The sequence below is a fragment of the Phalangium opilio genome, unplaced genomic scaffold (genome assembly GCF_054372755.1).
Source record: "Phalangium opilio isolate 3A_F unplaced genomic scaffold, DU_Popi_V2 ptg000099l_1, whole genome shotgun sequence".
NCBI lineage: Eukaryota > Metazoa > Arthropoda > Arachnida > Opiliones > Phalangiidae > Phalangium > Phalangium opilio.
The window spans coordinates 176154-193324 of record NW_028324202.1 but is presented as its reverse complement, the minus strand read 5'-3'; the positions used below and the strand labels follow the sequence as shown (position 1 = coordinate 193324).

At 40.9% G+C, this 17171-nt stretch overlaps 2 protein-coding genes across 2 annotated transcripts; both read right to left on the bottom strand.

The window, feature by feature from the left end:
* Positions 1 to 4671: 4671 nt before the first annotated feature.
* Positions 4672 to 6921, bottom strand: LOC149632482 (uncharacterized). The gene has a single exon (XM_089851064.1). The coding sequence runs from the start codon at positions 6919 to 6921 to the stop codon at positions 4672 to 4674; it is 2250 nt and encodes a 749-aa protein (XP_089707190.1).
* On the bottom strand, positions 6921 to 9833 carry LOC149632481 (uncharacterized). Its single transcript, XM_089851063.1, has one exon. The coding sequence runs from the start codon at positions 9831 to 9833 to the stop codon at positions 6921 to 6923; it is 2913 nt and encodes a 970-aa protein (XP_089707189.1).
* Between the last annotated feature and the right edge of the window lie 7338 nt (positions 9834 to 17171).

Genomic DNA, 17171 nt, shown 5'->3' with positions numbered 1-17171 from the left:
TATTATACAGAAACATTCAGTCAAAAATTTACACTTTTTAAAACGAATAATAGTACCAATTGAGAATTACCTGTCAATCACATCACCACTCGTAACATGGGCATATGTCTTTTACACGGTACTTAAATTCACCGCAAAGTGAACAAAAGTTCCGTGTGCCGAGCAGATGCCGCTGGTCGCTACGCGTAGCAAAACTGATATATTGTTTACATTGCACGAGAACGCATTTTCTAAAATAATTACAGTCGCGCGTCGTGCAATAGTAATTTAATTGGCCATAGTCGGGCATATCCTTTAATGTCCCTTCGCAATGTGGACAATAAATATGCCCGTTACGGGGCATGAGGGCAGAGCCTTGCTTCTTAATAACGTCCACAAAGCTCTCGACGCTGGCCCTAAATTATCACCAGAGTTTCAAAAAGAAATACATACAAATATATTTATATCAAATATATTACTTACATTTTTTTGGAGAATAAAAGAGCTTCAAAGATGGATTAGAATTTCTAATAAAAAAATTTCACCACAATTGTATTATCGCAACTACTCTCTGTACTATTTAAACTGGAACTTATATATAATTACGCAAAGTTAATTATAACCCTATTCTAATATACTACAGAATATCCTTAATATTAAAAACATAAAATTCGGGTAATTAGCAAAACTAAGGACCAGTTTGATATTGTAATTCTTGAGCTCACTGTTTGTCTTTATCCGCCGGCCGTTTTAAATCTTCACCGTCGCTTGACCATTCAATTATTTTAAATCAACGTTACTAAAAAGGGTAACGCGTCGCTGTCGATTAGTCCTTGCATAATGTCTGATAATGTTAAAGACCAGGTGGTATTGCAATATAGGCGAGCTACGCCCGCTATATACATGGCTTTCTTTAAATACCATCTAGCTAGGGACTGTCGAAAGTGAGTCTTTTCTTTAGGGCACGGTCTATTTATCCTCGTGAGTTGCAGCAAGCATAGTTTAAAACACATGTCTAAGACACGTCTATAGAACGTTTCTTCGTGAAAACAATATCCCCCGTAATACCAATAACGCGCCGCACATTTCACTGAAGCGTGATGTATGGGCCCGTACGGACACTCTATTTCACAAAAGGTTTGCGGAGGAACTATCCACGCTGTAAATCTACTCATTCGGACCGAGCTATTGTTTTGGGGGTTGTTAATAGTCGTAAAAAATTGGGTTACGCTGACAAAAACGCGAGCTTGGAAAAGGTGTTTAGAAATGAGCCGCAATGCAAACTGGACATGGGGTTTTTCCAGGATTCTGTGTTGGCGAAATAGTCTCAACCAGCATAAATCCTCCAGAGCATTGAAGGTATAATCAACTGCCATATCGTATTGTATTTCGTAGCTTTCTATTCTATTGCGTTCTTTTCGCTCCTGTATGCAAAATGGGTTTGAAAACCAAAATTTGTTCGCGTTGGGGCTGAACCACCAGCTAGTAAAGATACCATCGTTTTCGACTTTAAAAAACATATGGTCCGTGTAATTGGAACAACCTCTAACGAGAGCGTGGAGTAAATTCGCGTCAGGTCTATAATGGTGATTATAGACGTCTTGAATCGTAAACACTAAGAAAGAAGCATTGTATGCCCCTGGCATTTTACGCCAAATGTTCCTTTTCTGCGCGTCCGTTAAAGTATTTTTATCCCAAACATCTCTAAATAAATCATCCCAAGTAAAATCCTTTAAATCAGGATTGTCATAGAGCTTGCTATTCACCCTCCATATCATAGAACGACCGCAAGGAATTAAACTAGACATAACTTACAAGTGTTTAAGAGCTTGTAAAGCGACAGAAAGCGTCTAGAAAATTTTCGAATGAAGAAATCCGACCCGCTTCCAATAAAATATTTTCCTCAAAACAAGGAAGGTTTTAAGTCGTCATCCTTGAAACATCTACGTGAATAGTTAATTAAACCCGACCCGTTTCCAATAAAATATTTTCATCAAAACAAGGAAAGTTTTAAGTCGTCAACCTTGAAACATCTACGTGATATTCTAGTATATAAGAGTCGTGTTTTAAAGAGAGAGTAACCATGTAACTTTAAACCATTCTTAGGTCTTTTGTAACGAGGTAAACGCGTACGGAAATATTTCACTCCTCCCTCTCAAGGTTATTTGCGAGTCTTTCGCCGCTAAGAGAGAGAGAGAGAGAGAGAGAAAGTAAATTACGCGGAAAAAACTGGCTTTTTGTAGGGGGGAAAATAAGAAAATCAAGGTGAGTACAAGACTAGACGTAAAAAAAGGGTGGGGTGACCTAATTTTTTGCCGGTATATATACTGGTTTTTTAAATGTTAACAATTTAAACTCTTTGAAACCCTGAATGCGTCTCTCTCTTTACAATCGGTGAGTAACGGGGTAGAATCTCTTATTTTTAGCGCGCAAGTTAAGGAAATATATTTTGACTTAGCAATATATATTTGTGAAAAAAATTTCTTGAATATTTAAGATGAATTCGACGGCCGCGCATTACGATCTTGTTGACTGTACTTTAACGCCATTGTTAACCCGTAAAAAGCGATAAAGAGGGGCTCGTCACTCCTAAAATTATGGATTCGCAGCCAAATGTTTTCTATATTAAAAGTTTTCAAAAAAACAGGGATTATTTGATGGCAAAGTTTCGAATCATGACTCGGTATGTACAGCCACTTGGTACGTACCAGAATTTAGCTAATTTCTTCTTTTTGTTGCAGCCCGCATATTGAGGATTATTAATATTTTGTCAAGATGCGGCTCGGATTTTTTTCTCCGGGAATTACGCGGGCCCCCCAATGGGTTATCATTTACCTTTAATCTATGAGTTTCAATAGGCAAGGAAGCGAGTTTCTTGCCATATAATGAGGTTTTTCTGTAAAAGCTTTACAGGAAATCTTTTTATATGCGACAAAAAACCCGCTTGTTTACTTGTCGAGATTCATAAACCAGGGGGCCCAATGAGGGTTCTTTGGTGGTTCTCGTAAAGTAATTAAGGAATGCTAAAATTACTATTTACGGGGGGATCCTGCTCTGCCTTACGCATTCTTGATGCAGATTAAATGTTTTGAGTTTTCGGAATGTGGAGCAGGATCTTCCCTTAAAGATCGTACTAATTGGCTAATATTTGAGTTTCGCCTGACAAAAGGATGAAAATATTAGTTTCCCCGTCCTATTTGTCGTTGTTAAAGCAAAAAAAAATGTATAAAGATTTATTCTGTATCTAGTTTAAAACTCTAGTCTCGTTAAAATTGGTAAAACGCTTCCGGAAATATCTGTTACTGAAGCCGGGAAGAATGACCTTCTTTTTTTAGAATCTCTTTTTTTTGCCCCCTGGCTATATTGAGACGAATAAAACTCGCGCAAATCCAAATTTCTCTCTCTCTTAACGGCTAAATGGAAAATTTAGGTATTTAGGAATGAATTCTTTTGTATAAATATATGGATACTTTAAGACTAAGGCCTTTGTTTGGCTACTCATTTGTTTATTTTGTATTAAATTTGTGTACAAGACGTAAGAGTAAATATCTTTTGTCTTTTAAAATGTGTGTCTGTTTTTTCATAAACTTTTGAATTAGAAGGAAACAAAGTTGATTTGTTTCAAAATCAAGTTTTTTTTGCCGGCGAATAATAAAAGGCCATAAATTGCTGGCGGGAAAATTTAAACAGCGACGGTCTGTACGTGTTCGAGTTAAGGCAAACGTAGTTAAATTGGTTACCCGTATTAATGGCGTAGTCAGGGTAAATAGTCCAATCTACGTAAAACAGTAACACCCTGTATACAAATCCAGGTTAATCCGCGCTTGTTTATTTGTCCACCGGGATTCGAACCCGCTGCCTTGTCGTTTACCGCATGAGAAAACCTTACTGTTCGTCAACTAACCACTGACGTTTATTTTCGCTAAACCAACGTGGACACCCTAGTTAAAACATCATCCTTGGAACATCTACATGGTTAAGTAATCAAACGGTAGCAGGTACATAAGTAATCCACCCATTATTAGTCCAATCAAAGGGGGGTAAATCTATACTTGGACGAAACTTGGTTGGACCAGACATAATTGGGTTTGTTTTGACTAGTTCGGAAACCCTTCAATGGGTGACATCTATTTAAAGTATAGTTTAAGGCATAAAATAACAGGGTGAAAGGCAGGGATTGAACTTGTTTCGGGTTTTTTTTTCTTGGGCTACAACCTCTACATCGATAAGCCTAGACTGATACGGGCTAGTTTTGATTTGTTCAATGGGTAAATTTTCTTAATAGTTACTAAAATAGCCCGCTAGAAGCCATGGCTCGTTGTTCGTGAACTAGTCGAATAGGCCTACCGGACAACTTGCGCGGACGACTTGACACGGTAAAAGGTTATAATTAGCCTGGACGCGGTTGTGGTGTCTGATGACAAGAAAGCGAACTTGGTTAACTAAACATAAACAATTTATTTAACTAATGGTAAAAACTAAGCGAAGTGCCCGGACGGCGACTACAAAACCAATCCTCCTTTTGATATTAAGTTATCTGATTATATAGTACGAACAAAAAATTAATTCTAAAAATGTAGACTAACAAACAAACGATAAAAAATAGGTTTACAAAATTGGTATCTTTTTTATGTAATATCATTTTTTCCGATCGGAACATTCTCCCGGCCTTGATACGTTAGTAGCAAACTTTCAGGGCTCATCTTCATGGTCGAACGGTAGAAGGCATAGCTTGACGATGGGTCGTTTGATTTCACCTTTGGTGGTCCGTAAGGTAACGACCCGAGTATAGCCGTCTTGTCCCGGAAAAATTTCGATCACTCTGGCCAAAGGCCAATTTCCGGGTGAGGTAACGTCTGATTTGACCAAGACCATGTCCCCAACTTCGATATTGCGTTGCGGTTTCATCCATTTGGGTCGTTGTTGAAGTCTAGTTACGTACTCCCGAAGCCAGCGTTTATGGACATCCTGCTTTAGCTTCTGGAGTAGCTGCCATCGGTTAAGTCGGTTCATAGGTAGGTGAGATAAGTCAGGATCCGGTATTGCTTGAAGAGATTCTCCAATTAGGAAGTGACCTGGAGTGAGAACATTAAGATCGGTGGGATCCGATGAAAGCGGAGTTAACGGTCTTGAATTTAGGCAACCCTCTATCTGTGTGACTACGGTTGAGAACTCTTCGTAGGTCAGTCTGGTGTTACCAATGACTCGATGTAGGTGGTATTTTACCGACTTGACGCCGGCCTCCCATAGTCCGCCAAAATGTGGGGCTCCGGCAGGGTTAAAATGCCATGTTATGCCCTGTGCGGAAAGACGATCTGCGACAGCTGCATTGTGTGGATTTGACTGAATCAGTTTCATAAATTCCTTTAGTTCCTTGGCGGCCCCAACGAAGGTCGTTCCACGGTCGCTATATATATCGCTAGGCTTCCCACGTCTTGAAGTGAATCGGCGCAATGCTGCCAGAAAGGCTTCGGTGGTTTGTGATGAGACAATTTCAAGATGTAGTGCCTTCGTCACGAAGCATACAAAAAGGGATAAGTAAGCCTTGTAGGATGTCTTGCTTCTCGGAGTGATTGGACGAAGATAAAAGGGTCCTGCGTAGTCAACGCCAGTTCTCGCAAATGCTCGGCAGTATTGAACTCGAGCCCTTGGTAGATCACCCATCATCTGGTTAGCGGTGGCGGCACGATATCTGGTGCAGACTGCACATTTCCGAATTTGGTGTCTTACTGCATCTCTTCCTCGAATGATCCAATACTTTAATGATAGGATGCTCTGAACCATCTGAGTACCAGCATGCAGGTTTTGGGTATGGGCCTCTTGAATGACCATCTCCGTAAATTTGTGATGTCTCGGTAGCAGAATTGGACGCTTTGTGGCTGTATCGAGATCTGCGTGTTTAAGTCTTCCTCCTACACGGAGGACCCCGATGGAATCCAAGACAGGATGTAGACATAGTAGTTTGCTTCGCTTCGGCAACGGATTACTCTGGCGTAAGGACTCTATCTCTTCCGGAAACATGTAGGCTTGGACTATCTTTACTAATGTGAGCAACGCGTTCTCTAATTCCATGCTTGTCAAGGGACCAGAAAGTATTACGGCTTTGAAGTTGGGGTCTTGTCTCTTCCGGTAATTGTTCAGGCCATTATGTTTGAAACGAAGTATCCATGTTGTTATGCGTCGTAGTCGCAGAAGCGTAGAGAACCGTGTAAAGATGTCGTTATCAACAATTATTCTTGTGGTCATAATGACGATTTTTTCTTCTTCTTCGATGGCTGTGGCATTCGTCTTGGAATCCGAAATGGATGGAGTTGGCCACGGCTCCCGACTGGATAGCCATAGAGGTCCCTTCCACCAGAGTTTATGGTTTAGTAGCTCGGGCACTGATACTCCTCTGGAGGCTGCATCAGCTGGATTCTCAAGTCCGGGAACATGATGCCAGTGTGATACCGGAATTATCTCTTGAATTCTTGAAACCCGGTTTGCGACAAACGTCTTCCATCGACGTGGACAAGAGGACAGCCAACATAATACGATCGTCGAATCTGTCCAAGCTTTAACTTGATTGAAGTTCAGATTTAAGGACTCTTGAACTGTTTCCATGAGATCCGCAAGGAGCAATGCACCACAGAGCTCCATCCTCGGGATTGATATCGCTTTATTTGCCGGAGCCACTCTTGTCTTTGCTGTGAGTAATGAAATGTGGACATTTCCAGCTTGATCGACCGATCTCAGATATACCACTCCAGCGTATGCTTTCTCGGATGCATCCGAAAATCCGTGAAGTTCGAGAACGGATATCTCAGGTAAAGAATGCATCCATCGGTCTATTCGAAGATCTTGAATGTTTATAATGGAATTCTTGAAATCCGCCCATAATGTTTGAACTCCTACGGAAGTTTCGGCATCCCAATCGATTTTCTCCTTCCATACATCCTGCATCAAGATTTTCGTGCGAATAATGATGGGGCAAGCCAACTCATGGGATCGAAGATCTTCGATATTTCGGAAAGTAGAGTCCTCTTCGTAAGAGGTAACTGACAGGGCGCAGGTTGTACTTTGAACAGGAACTGATCTTTCCTCGTATCCCAGTAAAGTCCGAGTGTCTTGACAAGAGCATCGTCATCCATCGCTAGTATGTTCTTGGAATCTTGTAACTCAGGCGGTACTTCTGTTAAACAATCAGGGTCGTTTGAGGCAAATTTACTGAGTCGGAAACCGGCACCATCGCACAGTGAGCGAATCTGGTATATAGCGATCTTGGTTTGTGTTGCGGTTTGTCCTCCGCTCATTACATCGTCCATGTAAAAATCCCTTTTGATAATCGCAGCTCCCAACGGATGTTCATGTAACCCCGTGTCGCCCAGCTCCTGCAATACTCGAGTTGCCAAGAAGGGTGCCGAGGCTGTTCCATAGGTTACAGTGTTCAATTGGAATTCTTGAACAGGAGCCTTGGGTGTCGACCGCCACAGTATGCATTGCAGATTTCGTTGTTCTGGGACTACTAGTATCTGGCGGTACATTTTCATGATGTCAGCGACAAAGGCAATACGATGTATTCTGAACCGCATGACAATGGCATATAGCGAATCTTGGACCACTGGACCCACGAGTTGCGCGTCGTTGAAGGAGAATCCAGAGGTGGTCTTAGAAGATGCATCGAAGACCACTCGGAATTTACAGGTTTGGTTCCAATCTTTCATTACATAGTGATGAGGAATATAGACTCTTGCAGACTTCTTTTGGTTCTCTGGCAAGATCTTCGACATATGTCCCAACTCTTCGTACTGTTCCATGAATCCTTCGTATAAGGCTTTCAACTCCGGGCGTGCGTCGATCTTCCTTTCAATTTGGTAGAATCTTCTCAGGGCTATCTCCCGCGAAGATCCAAGAGGAATCGTTGGCTTTTTCATTGGTATGCGTACCACGAATCTTCCGGCTGGATCTCGGTAATGGAACTTTAGAAAATCCTCCTCGCAAGCTTTTTCTTCCGGCGTCATGACTTGTGTCTTTGGCACTTGTTCAATCGCCCAAAATTGATTCAGGGTTTCTTCGAGTGTGAGAGTATGATGAAGGTGTACTCTAGGTTGGTCAATGCTCGTCGGCCCGGAAACCAGCCATCCTAGCTTGGAATTGATCGCATCCGGAGAAAAGGCATCCTTGGTTCGTTTCCCATTTAAAAGGAGTTTGAAAAATACGTCAGCACCCAACAGTACATCAATGTCGCCAGGGATGTTAAACTCGGGATCCGCCAGTCGCAGCTTCCTGAGATGAGGCCAATTGCTTGTATCATATTTTCGTAAAGGTAGCTGACATGTGATTTTCTTCAATACATAAGCGTTGACGCAAAACCTTTCTGACGTTGTGTCCTCGAAGAATGGTTTGAAATGAACCTGAGTAAGTCCTCTAGCTCGACCGAGTTGCGTCGCACCTAGGCCTACTACTTCCGTCTGGACTTTCTTTCGTGCGAGGCCCAGTCTCGCCATGCACGCTTTGGAGATGCACGATACAGTCGATCCGCCATCCAATAGAGCTCGAACTTGAAGGGCTGTCTTTACTTTGATTACAGCGGTAGCTAGTATGGAATCATCCCTTGCACAGGCGGCGTCCTGGACATGAAAATTCTGCGCCTGGCTTGGTTGTTGTCTATCGGACTCTTTTGTATTGGATGGTTGACTACTTGACTCTTTGTCTGGTTTCTCAACTTCCACGTGAAGAAGGGAGTGATGCTTTTTATCGCAGGTCTTGCAGTATTTTTCCAGTGGACATTCTTTCACTCTATGTCCCGTCCGAAGGCAGTTGAAACAAAGGTTCGATTGCTGTACTAATGATCGCCTTTCGTGGACCTTCATAGCGGACAGTCTTGGGCATCGGAAATTGAAATGATTGGCGGAACAGAACGTACATTTACCATCTGAGGACGATGCTCCAGTTCTGGTGTGCAAGGTCACTGGGTTCCTCGTGACGTGAGGATTGCGACCGGATGATGATGCCGCCAAGGAGCGCGCTCTTTGTTCAATAAATTCCAGCAGATCGCTTGATTTTGGTATCTCTGTGTTCTTGAGACTAAGTTCCCATTGCTCCTTAGAGGACGGATCTAACTTCTGGGTTAGAAGGAACACCAGAACGGCATCCCATTTATTCGCTATCGGAAGAGTGTCGAGAGCTCTGGTACATTCCATCGCCGCATCCACGATCGATCGTAAGGCATTTGAGTTGCTGGTTGGTATCATGGGCAGCGAGCAGAATCGTCTCATAATGGCAAAGTAGAGTTCTCTGTTGTTTTCGAACCTCTTGGTGACCGTATCCCAAGCAATGGTGTAATTGGCATCAGAAATGGTGAGTGATTTGATTAGATTTACGGCGTTTCCGGTTAAACTTGACTTGAGATAGGTAAATTTCTGGGCATCTGATAATTCTTGATTGTTGTGGATGGCAGTGAGGTACATGTCCCGGAATGATATCCAATTATGTATTTCTCCCGCGAACGTTGGGAGGTTGATTTTAGGTAATTTGATCTCCGAATGTGACCCTACAGACAACTGACGTGTCGAGATTGGAACCATAGTGGCTAGCATAGATTTAAGTGCGCATTTCGAATTCGTATACAACGTGAATAAGTCATCCCATTTCCGTTCATGCAGGCCAGCATTTTCAGCGTCCAACGAGACCACCTTGACATGCGCATCATCGATGACTTGCCACGACTTGTCCACTTCTTCCAGAAAAAATTCCAATTGCTGTTGATTAAGAGGAGTCTTGGCATGTGTTTGAACTCTGTTGCTGATGTTGTTCAGACCCAATTCGCCTTTATTCCGTTCCGCAGTGGCTTTCTCCAGAGCGGTTACTGGCATTGTGAACGTCCGCAGTGGTGATCAACCCAACGACCAGCTTTCCACGTAATTAAGCCGACTCTGACGATCCGGCTCGACGGACCATAAATGTTCGTGAACTAGTCGAATAGGCCTACCGGACAACTTGCGCGGACGACTTGACACGGTAAAAGGTTATAATTAGCCTGGACGCGGTTGTGGTGTCTGACGACAAGAAAGCGAACTTGGTTAACTAAACATAAACAATTTATTTAACTAATGGTAAAAACTAAGCGAAGTGCCCGGACGGCGACTACAAAAGCAATCCTCCTTTTGATATTAAGTTATCTGATTATATAGTACGAACAAAAAATTAATTCTAAAAATGTAGACTAACAAACAAACGATAAAAAATAGGTTTACAAAATTGGTATCTTTTTTATGTAATATCATTTTTTCCGATCGGAACACTCGTATAATTATATAATTAATATATTTTAGTTTTGGTTTGAGTCTGAGTCTGGAGGATGACGTCATAGTCACCCAGGTTGAAAGCACCCTCTACGACTAGGGCTGGTCCGGACTTGTTTTAATTGATTATATGGGTAAATTACCTTATTAGTTACTAAAATAATCCGCTAGAAGGAGGGGCTGGTTGTAAGTTATTTAAATTTGGTACCCTTTACTAGTAGGGCTGGTTCGAACTTGTTCATGACCATTGAACGGGTCACAGCTATTAATGGTTACTAAAATAGTCCGCTAGAAGGCGGGGCTGGAGAGAAGTGTTTTAAATATGGCGCCAATAATTTCATATTAGTTTGAGTTGGAAGGATGACGTCATGGATGCCCAGGTTGAAAGCAGCTTTACAAGTAGGGCTGGTAGTCCGAGCTTGTTTGGAGGGTTATTAAATAGGTCATTTCCCCTTAATAATACGCTGGAAGGTAGGACTGGAGGTAAGCTTTTTTAAAGTCCGGGCTGGTTTGGGTTTATTAAAGGGGTACCGCCCATTACTAGCACCCTAGCAGGCAGGGTAAGATTGGGGGATGACGCCAAGGTTGAATATAGCTTGTTTTTGTTTTGATTAAGAAGATGACGTCATGGGTGTTGAAAATAACACAAGGTTGGAACTCGTGGTAGTCTGGAGCTATTAAAAGGGGGTAAAACCCCCTTAATAGCCTGGTGGAAGGCAGGGTAAGTCAGGTAGGATTTTTTTTATGGCCCAATCTTTGGTTGGAGGGTTAATCCGGGCTTGTTTGGGGAAAAATGGGTTAAACACCCCCGTTAATATTCATCGACGGCGATATAGCATGGTGGAAGGCAGGGAATGTCAGGTAAGATTTTCTCATACAATAACGTAATCTTTGGTCTTAAATTTAAACGGGGATCTTGCAAAAAGAACTACACCCTCCGAGGGTTAAGCCGAGCTTGTTTTGGGGGGAAAAATGGGTAAAACCCCTCTAAAGAGTCATAGCATGCTGGAAGGTAGGGTTGGTCAGGTAGGAGTTTAGCTTAATCTTTGTTTGGAAGTTTGGTGGATGATGTTCTGGCCGCCATCTTGGGGTGGCGGCCATCTTGGAATTAACTCTTTACGAAATCGAGCCCATTACTAGCAGGCCAGCGATGAATATAGTTTAAGTTTTGGTTTGAGTTAAGAAGATGACGTCATGGGGTTTGAAAATAGCCTGTAAGAGCTCGGGCCAGTCCGGACTTGTCTCAAAACCTTGGTTTGAAACCAATCTAGGGTTGGAAGTTTGGTTGGAGTTGGGTAGTGGCGGCCATCTTGGGGTGGCGGCCATCTTGGATCCATGCGTATCTAGGTAGCTATCACAAAAAGTCATGCAAAATCTATGCCGATTTTCAATTTTTTATAAAAATGCATGCATTTGCGATCTGGCAAAATAACACAAGTCTGGGTTGATCCATTAAAAGGATCATAAAGGAGGCAAAGCATGCTGGAAGGCAGGGTATGTCAGGTAAGATAAAATAGGCTAATCTTGGTTTGGTTTGAGTTTGAGTTGGTTGGATGGCGGCCATCTTGGGGTGGCGGCCATCTTGGATCTCTGCATATCTAGGTAGCTATCACTACTGGTTTGAACACAAAAACAATTTATCCGTTACTATTTTCGCGTACGAAAAAGGGTATTTTCCACGATTTGAGAGCGAGAATAAGGTCCACCAATCTAGGGAGATTGATCTCCTCATAGTCTCAAACGGACAATCAAAACAATTCGTATTAATTCACCACTTCAGTCGACTGCTTAGCGGTTTCACGAAGCACGATCATGAATCATTTTATTGTTTAAAAAGAAGTTAAAGTGAAACAATCTATAATAAACATGTTCGCGAATGTTCCGTGCCACACATTGAACCGATTTTGAAATTCAAAAATTTCGGATGGAATCAAATGGTAATTTGTTAACAATATGATAGTTTTGGTAGAACTCTATAATAGCTTCGCATTTGCTTCTAGGTTCCATACATAATAGTTGCGGATTTCCAGTCGTTGTTGACAAAGGTGCAACATGTCTAACAGAAACAAGACTATCTTCAACCACAACTTTAGCGGTACACTTAGCGTGTGGGTTCTCATACACGATTAATGGTCCAACTGGTAAGTTCAAACCCGTGTAACACTATGATAGTCATCTAATGACCTATTTTTTTTTAAGGAAATCTCGTTAAACATGCTCATGGATGAATCAAAAATGATAACTGGAAAATTGAAGGAAAATATACCAATGCAACTGACGGAAGAGGAGGAGGCCGCGTTTCAATCTTCTCGTCGCTGTTACGTATGTGAAGAACCTTTCTTGGAAACGTCGGTCAAAACACGTGACCATGATCACTACACTGGAGCGTATAGGGAAAGCGCCTGTCAGAGTTGTAATTTGAAATAGAATGCACCAAAATTCATCCCAGTCGTGAAGCACAATTTAAGCAGATTATTATTACGAAAAAAAATAATAATTCATAGTTTGAGAGATATGTTAACCGAACATTTATATTTCACAGATATGAAACTCATCTCATCATGCAGAATATAGGCACCATAAATAGCACAAAAATAGACTTATAGCGTCTAATAGCGAGACGTGTATTTCTTTCTCGCTGGGTAATCTTCGCTTCATAGATAGCGTTCGTTTTCTCCCCGCATCGTTAGAAAAACTAGTTTCAAATTTGACTGAAGGAGGAGCCCAAAAATTCCCTTTATTAAGCTCGGTTTTTAAACCGGAAGAAGTAAACTTACTTCTACGGAAGGGTGTTTACCCATATTCATACATGGATGCCGAGGAGCGTTTTAGGGAGGAACAGTTACCATCAATCGAATGCTTCCATAACGACTTAACCGAGCCGCTGAGTGCCGATGATTACACCCATGCCCAGAATGTGTGGGAATCGTTTAATATTAAAAACTTGGGTAAATATACACACAAATACAAATATTGTAATAGATTAGATAATTTATTCATGTTTTTTTTCTCTCTCGCTTAAATAGGTGGCTACCACGATTTGTACGTGTTGTCGGACACACTACTCCTGGCTGATGTGTTTCAGAATTTTCGTCGAATGTGTGTGAAATATAACCGTCCAGACCCAGCCCACGCCTATAAACTACCCGATTTCGCCTGGAATGCCGCTTTGTGTCGTTGGACCTATTCCTGGATGGGGATATGCACCTTTTTATCGAAAAGGGGATTCGAGGAGGGGTGTCGATGATTAGCCACCGCTTTGCAGAGGCTAACAACAAATATCTAGAAACTTATGACAACACGAAATCAGATAGCTATATATGTTATCTAGGTATGAAATTCAAGAAAACTTGAGAGTAATTTAGCAACTTTCTTGGGTCATATTCGAGGAGCTAAGGACTACTGGCACAAGGTCCTTATGTGCGTTTTGTCGATGATACGGGAATTTGGTCCTCCCACTTAGCACTTTACTTTTAATCCGGCCGGATACGATGATATGGAACTGCACAATAACTTGAGAAAAATTAATTCAGACGTTCCAGGAGTAAAGTCGATGACGGTGCCTGAATTGTTGAATTTCGACCCACTTAGCGTCAATTTGTACTTTCACACCAAAGTACGTACGCTGCTAAACAACTTTGTTTTGTGCAAGCAAAATCCAGTTCTTGGCATGATAGAACATCATTTTTGGCGGGTTAGATACCAATCTCGAGGTTTACCTCACTAACATATGCTTTTGTGGGCCAAGGACGCTCCAAAGATCGGAACTTCTTCGACCGGGACTATTTTGGATTACGTGCAAAAACACGTCACGTATTCAATGCCAAGCGCATCGGTAAGTCCGGAACTGCACCGGCTGGTTAAAAAATTCCAAACTCACAAATGCACCTCCAGTTGTTATAAGAAGGTGAAAAATTCGAGAAAAGGATTGAAAGTGTGTCTTTACGGTTTCCCTCGAAACGTAACAAACGTTGCCTCTATGAATTCCGTTAGATACGTTACTTGTCACCGTAAAATGAAAAAGGTGCAGAAACGACTGAACGACTTGCCGAGAAAACAGCACAAAGATTTAATAAATGATTATAATCCCACGCTACTATTGGCTTCCAAAGCCAACATGGATTTGCAATTTTTCGCTGACAAATCGGAAATAGTGGCAAACCATGTCACGGCGTACGTGACAAAGGGAGACCGGGCTGACATGGACCAAATTTTTGCCGAGTTTCGGCACGAAAGTTTGTCCAAAAGATTATTTGCCTATAAATTAAAATCACTGACTTCAAAGTCAGTAGGCATTTACAAAGCTATGGATCTTATGTTGGGCCAAAACCTTTACAATAAATCCGACAGCACTAGATTTATAAACACAAACTTGAAAGAAAACCGATCGAGAGTTTTGAAAGGTTACAAGGAACTCGCACGTTTGAGGGAAACTGACCCCGAAAGCTAGGACACCTGCCAAAAAAGGTTCGTGGACGACAAAACAAAGATGCAATTTAAACTGTCAAATTAAATGCCACATTTGTCACATCTGCCTGCACAGTTTTTCTTGTAACTGCCCAGATGGCCTTGTTGGAACGAATATATGCAAGCACATTCACCTTGTAGTGCAAAGTCAGCCTGGAGAAAAAGAATAATTTTCTCATGGACGCGCAACCACTTCAACTGAGTGCCTTAATCAAAGCCATGATAAAAATAGTGTTTTCGATGATCAGGTTTTTGAAGATTTAGGAACGAATTTCCTAATTAAAACGTTAACAGTCCAGAATGAAGAAGGATTTGAATCTTTAAGAGAATCCTTGCTTACCAAAGTGATGGTTTTATACCAAGATATTGAAAAGTTTCAGAGTAAAGACGCGTTATTGGAAGCTAGACAACATATTTCAAGTGCCTCATCGTTGTTAAAACTAGAAAGACCACTGTCCCATCAGACAATACTTTGACACGACAAACTCCTAGCATTCTGCGTAATAAAAATATTGACAAGCAAAAAAGGTTTTTCTCCACGAAGCAGAAAAATGATAACCCAAAAGTTAGACTGGCAAAACGTTTGATTGAGGAGAAATAAGATTTAGAAAATGAATTGGTCAATGACAGTTTTCAAGCGTCGGATGATCATTTGTACAACAAACCTCTTTAACCCCCTGCAAAAATACGGAACAAAAAATAGGAAAATTTGAAGAATTAAAGGTGTCCAAACAAGTTACGAACATGGCACGAAGATTTCTAAATAGCTTCATTAGAAAGGAAAGAGTTGATAATTTGTTAAAACACAACGAAAAAGCCGAAGAGAGTGAAATCGAAACAGTCCCCGAAAATGTGCCTCAAACAGTGGTCGATGTAAACCTAAACAGTCCAACGATTTCTTTAATTCGAAAGCATTTAAGTGATGACGCCTGGATTATAGTTTCCCAGATTTTTGCAGCGAAGAGAAAAGAATGGTCGTTTGATTCCTGCACCAAAATAACTACTAAAGAAAACACGATTATATGCGATTCCTGTCAAAAATGGTTCCATTGAAAATGCGAAAAGGTGAAAGGGGAACCTCTTATTGACGATACTTGGAGATGCGGAAATTGCTTGAAGACATCAGCATCGACATTTTTATGTATGGAAATACGCGAAAATACGCAGGGCCATAAATTTCGAAAGTATATTAAAAATTGGATTTCAGTTTGATGTTGGCTTTTCATTGAATGGAAACATATCCACTTGATTTTACTTTTCACCCTCCGTTTAATAGGAAATTGTCAAGTTTCAAATATTTCCCGCTTTTCCAATTATCCCCTGATTGGGAAAAGATTCCCTATATTTCTGAATGATACTCCGGAGATTTTAGCCATGTTCACACTTTGAAATTGTTTTCAACCTTTTTGGGAAAGTCGAATCTTTTTTTCTAAATGATGATTTCATTTTGTCATGAAAGATTTCTATGATTTACAGAAATTTTACATTCTGACCTTTCAAAACCTGCTGAAAGCGGTTTCAAAATGTTAAGTGTGAACATGGCTTTTGTGATTCCCTCGAAAACGTTTTCCACAGTTAAGAAAACTGATTTAACGAGTGAACAACCCCTCGACAGAAAATGATGGTGTCAAGGTTTTACTATTATTCGAACCAAAAATGTTTTTTAAAAAAACGCATCCTAAAATCAAAGAAATCTATCTGAAAACTTTAAAAGGGGAGGGTGATTGGGTGAATTAGAAAATGAAGTGATTTTTCATCGATTCTTCTACTAATTACAAGACCAGTCTGCGTAGTGAAACATACAGGAAATACCAGCTCCGAATGATTTTAAAATTCAAATTAGCTTCAGATTTTAATATTAAAAATAAGAATAATTTTAAATAAGGACCTCCGACCAATCGCGTATTTGCCTGCCTTTATTTTAACAAAAGTCTCGTGGTACGCTCCATGTCTCGCGCCACGATTGTCACGTTGCGCTCAAATTTTATAAAATCTCGTGATAAATTTCATTCGACACGGAACGTGGCACGAGAATTTTGTTAAAATAAAGGCAGGGAGTTACGCGATTTCTCGGAGGTCCTTATTTATAATTATTCTTAAAATCTTAACCTAATTTGAATTTTAAAATAATTCGGAAGTATTTCTTGAATGTTTCACTGTGCAGAATGATCTTATAATTAGTAGAAGAATCGATAAAAAAATCACTTCATTTTCTACTTCACACTCCCTTTAAGGTTGTAGCTAAATTTATTGTACGCATCTGTGTTGTATCTAGTCTTGAAAAAAGAGAGAATTGGGCAATTGTCAATTGGTTGTTTTGATGCGTCGTAATTATCTAGATATCTGTTGTTCGCCGCCGCGAAGCGATGACTTATCATGGATGTCAAAACCAGGTAATGTATATGAGTGTGCAGGGTCAAGACGATAGTACGTCATGCACAT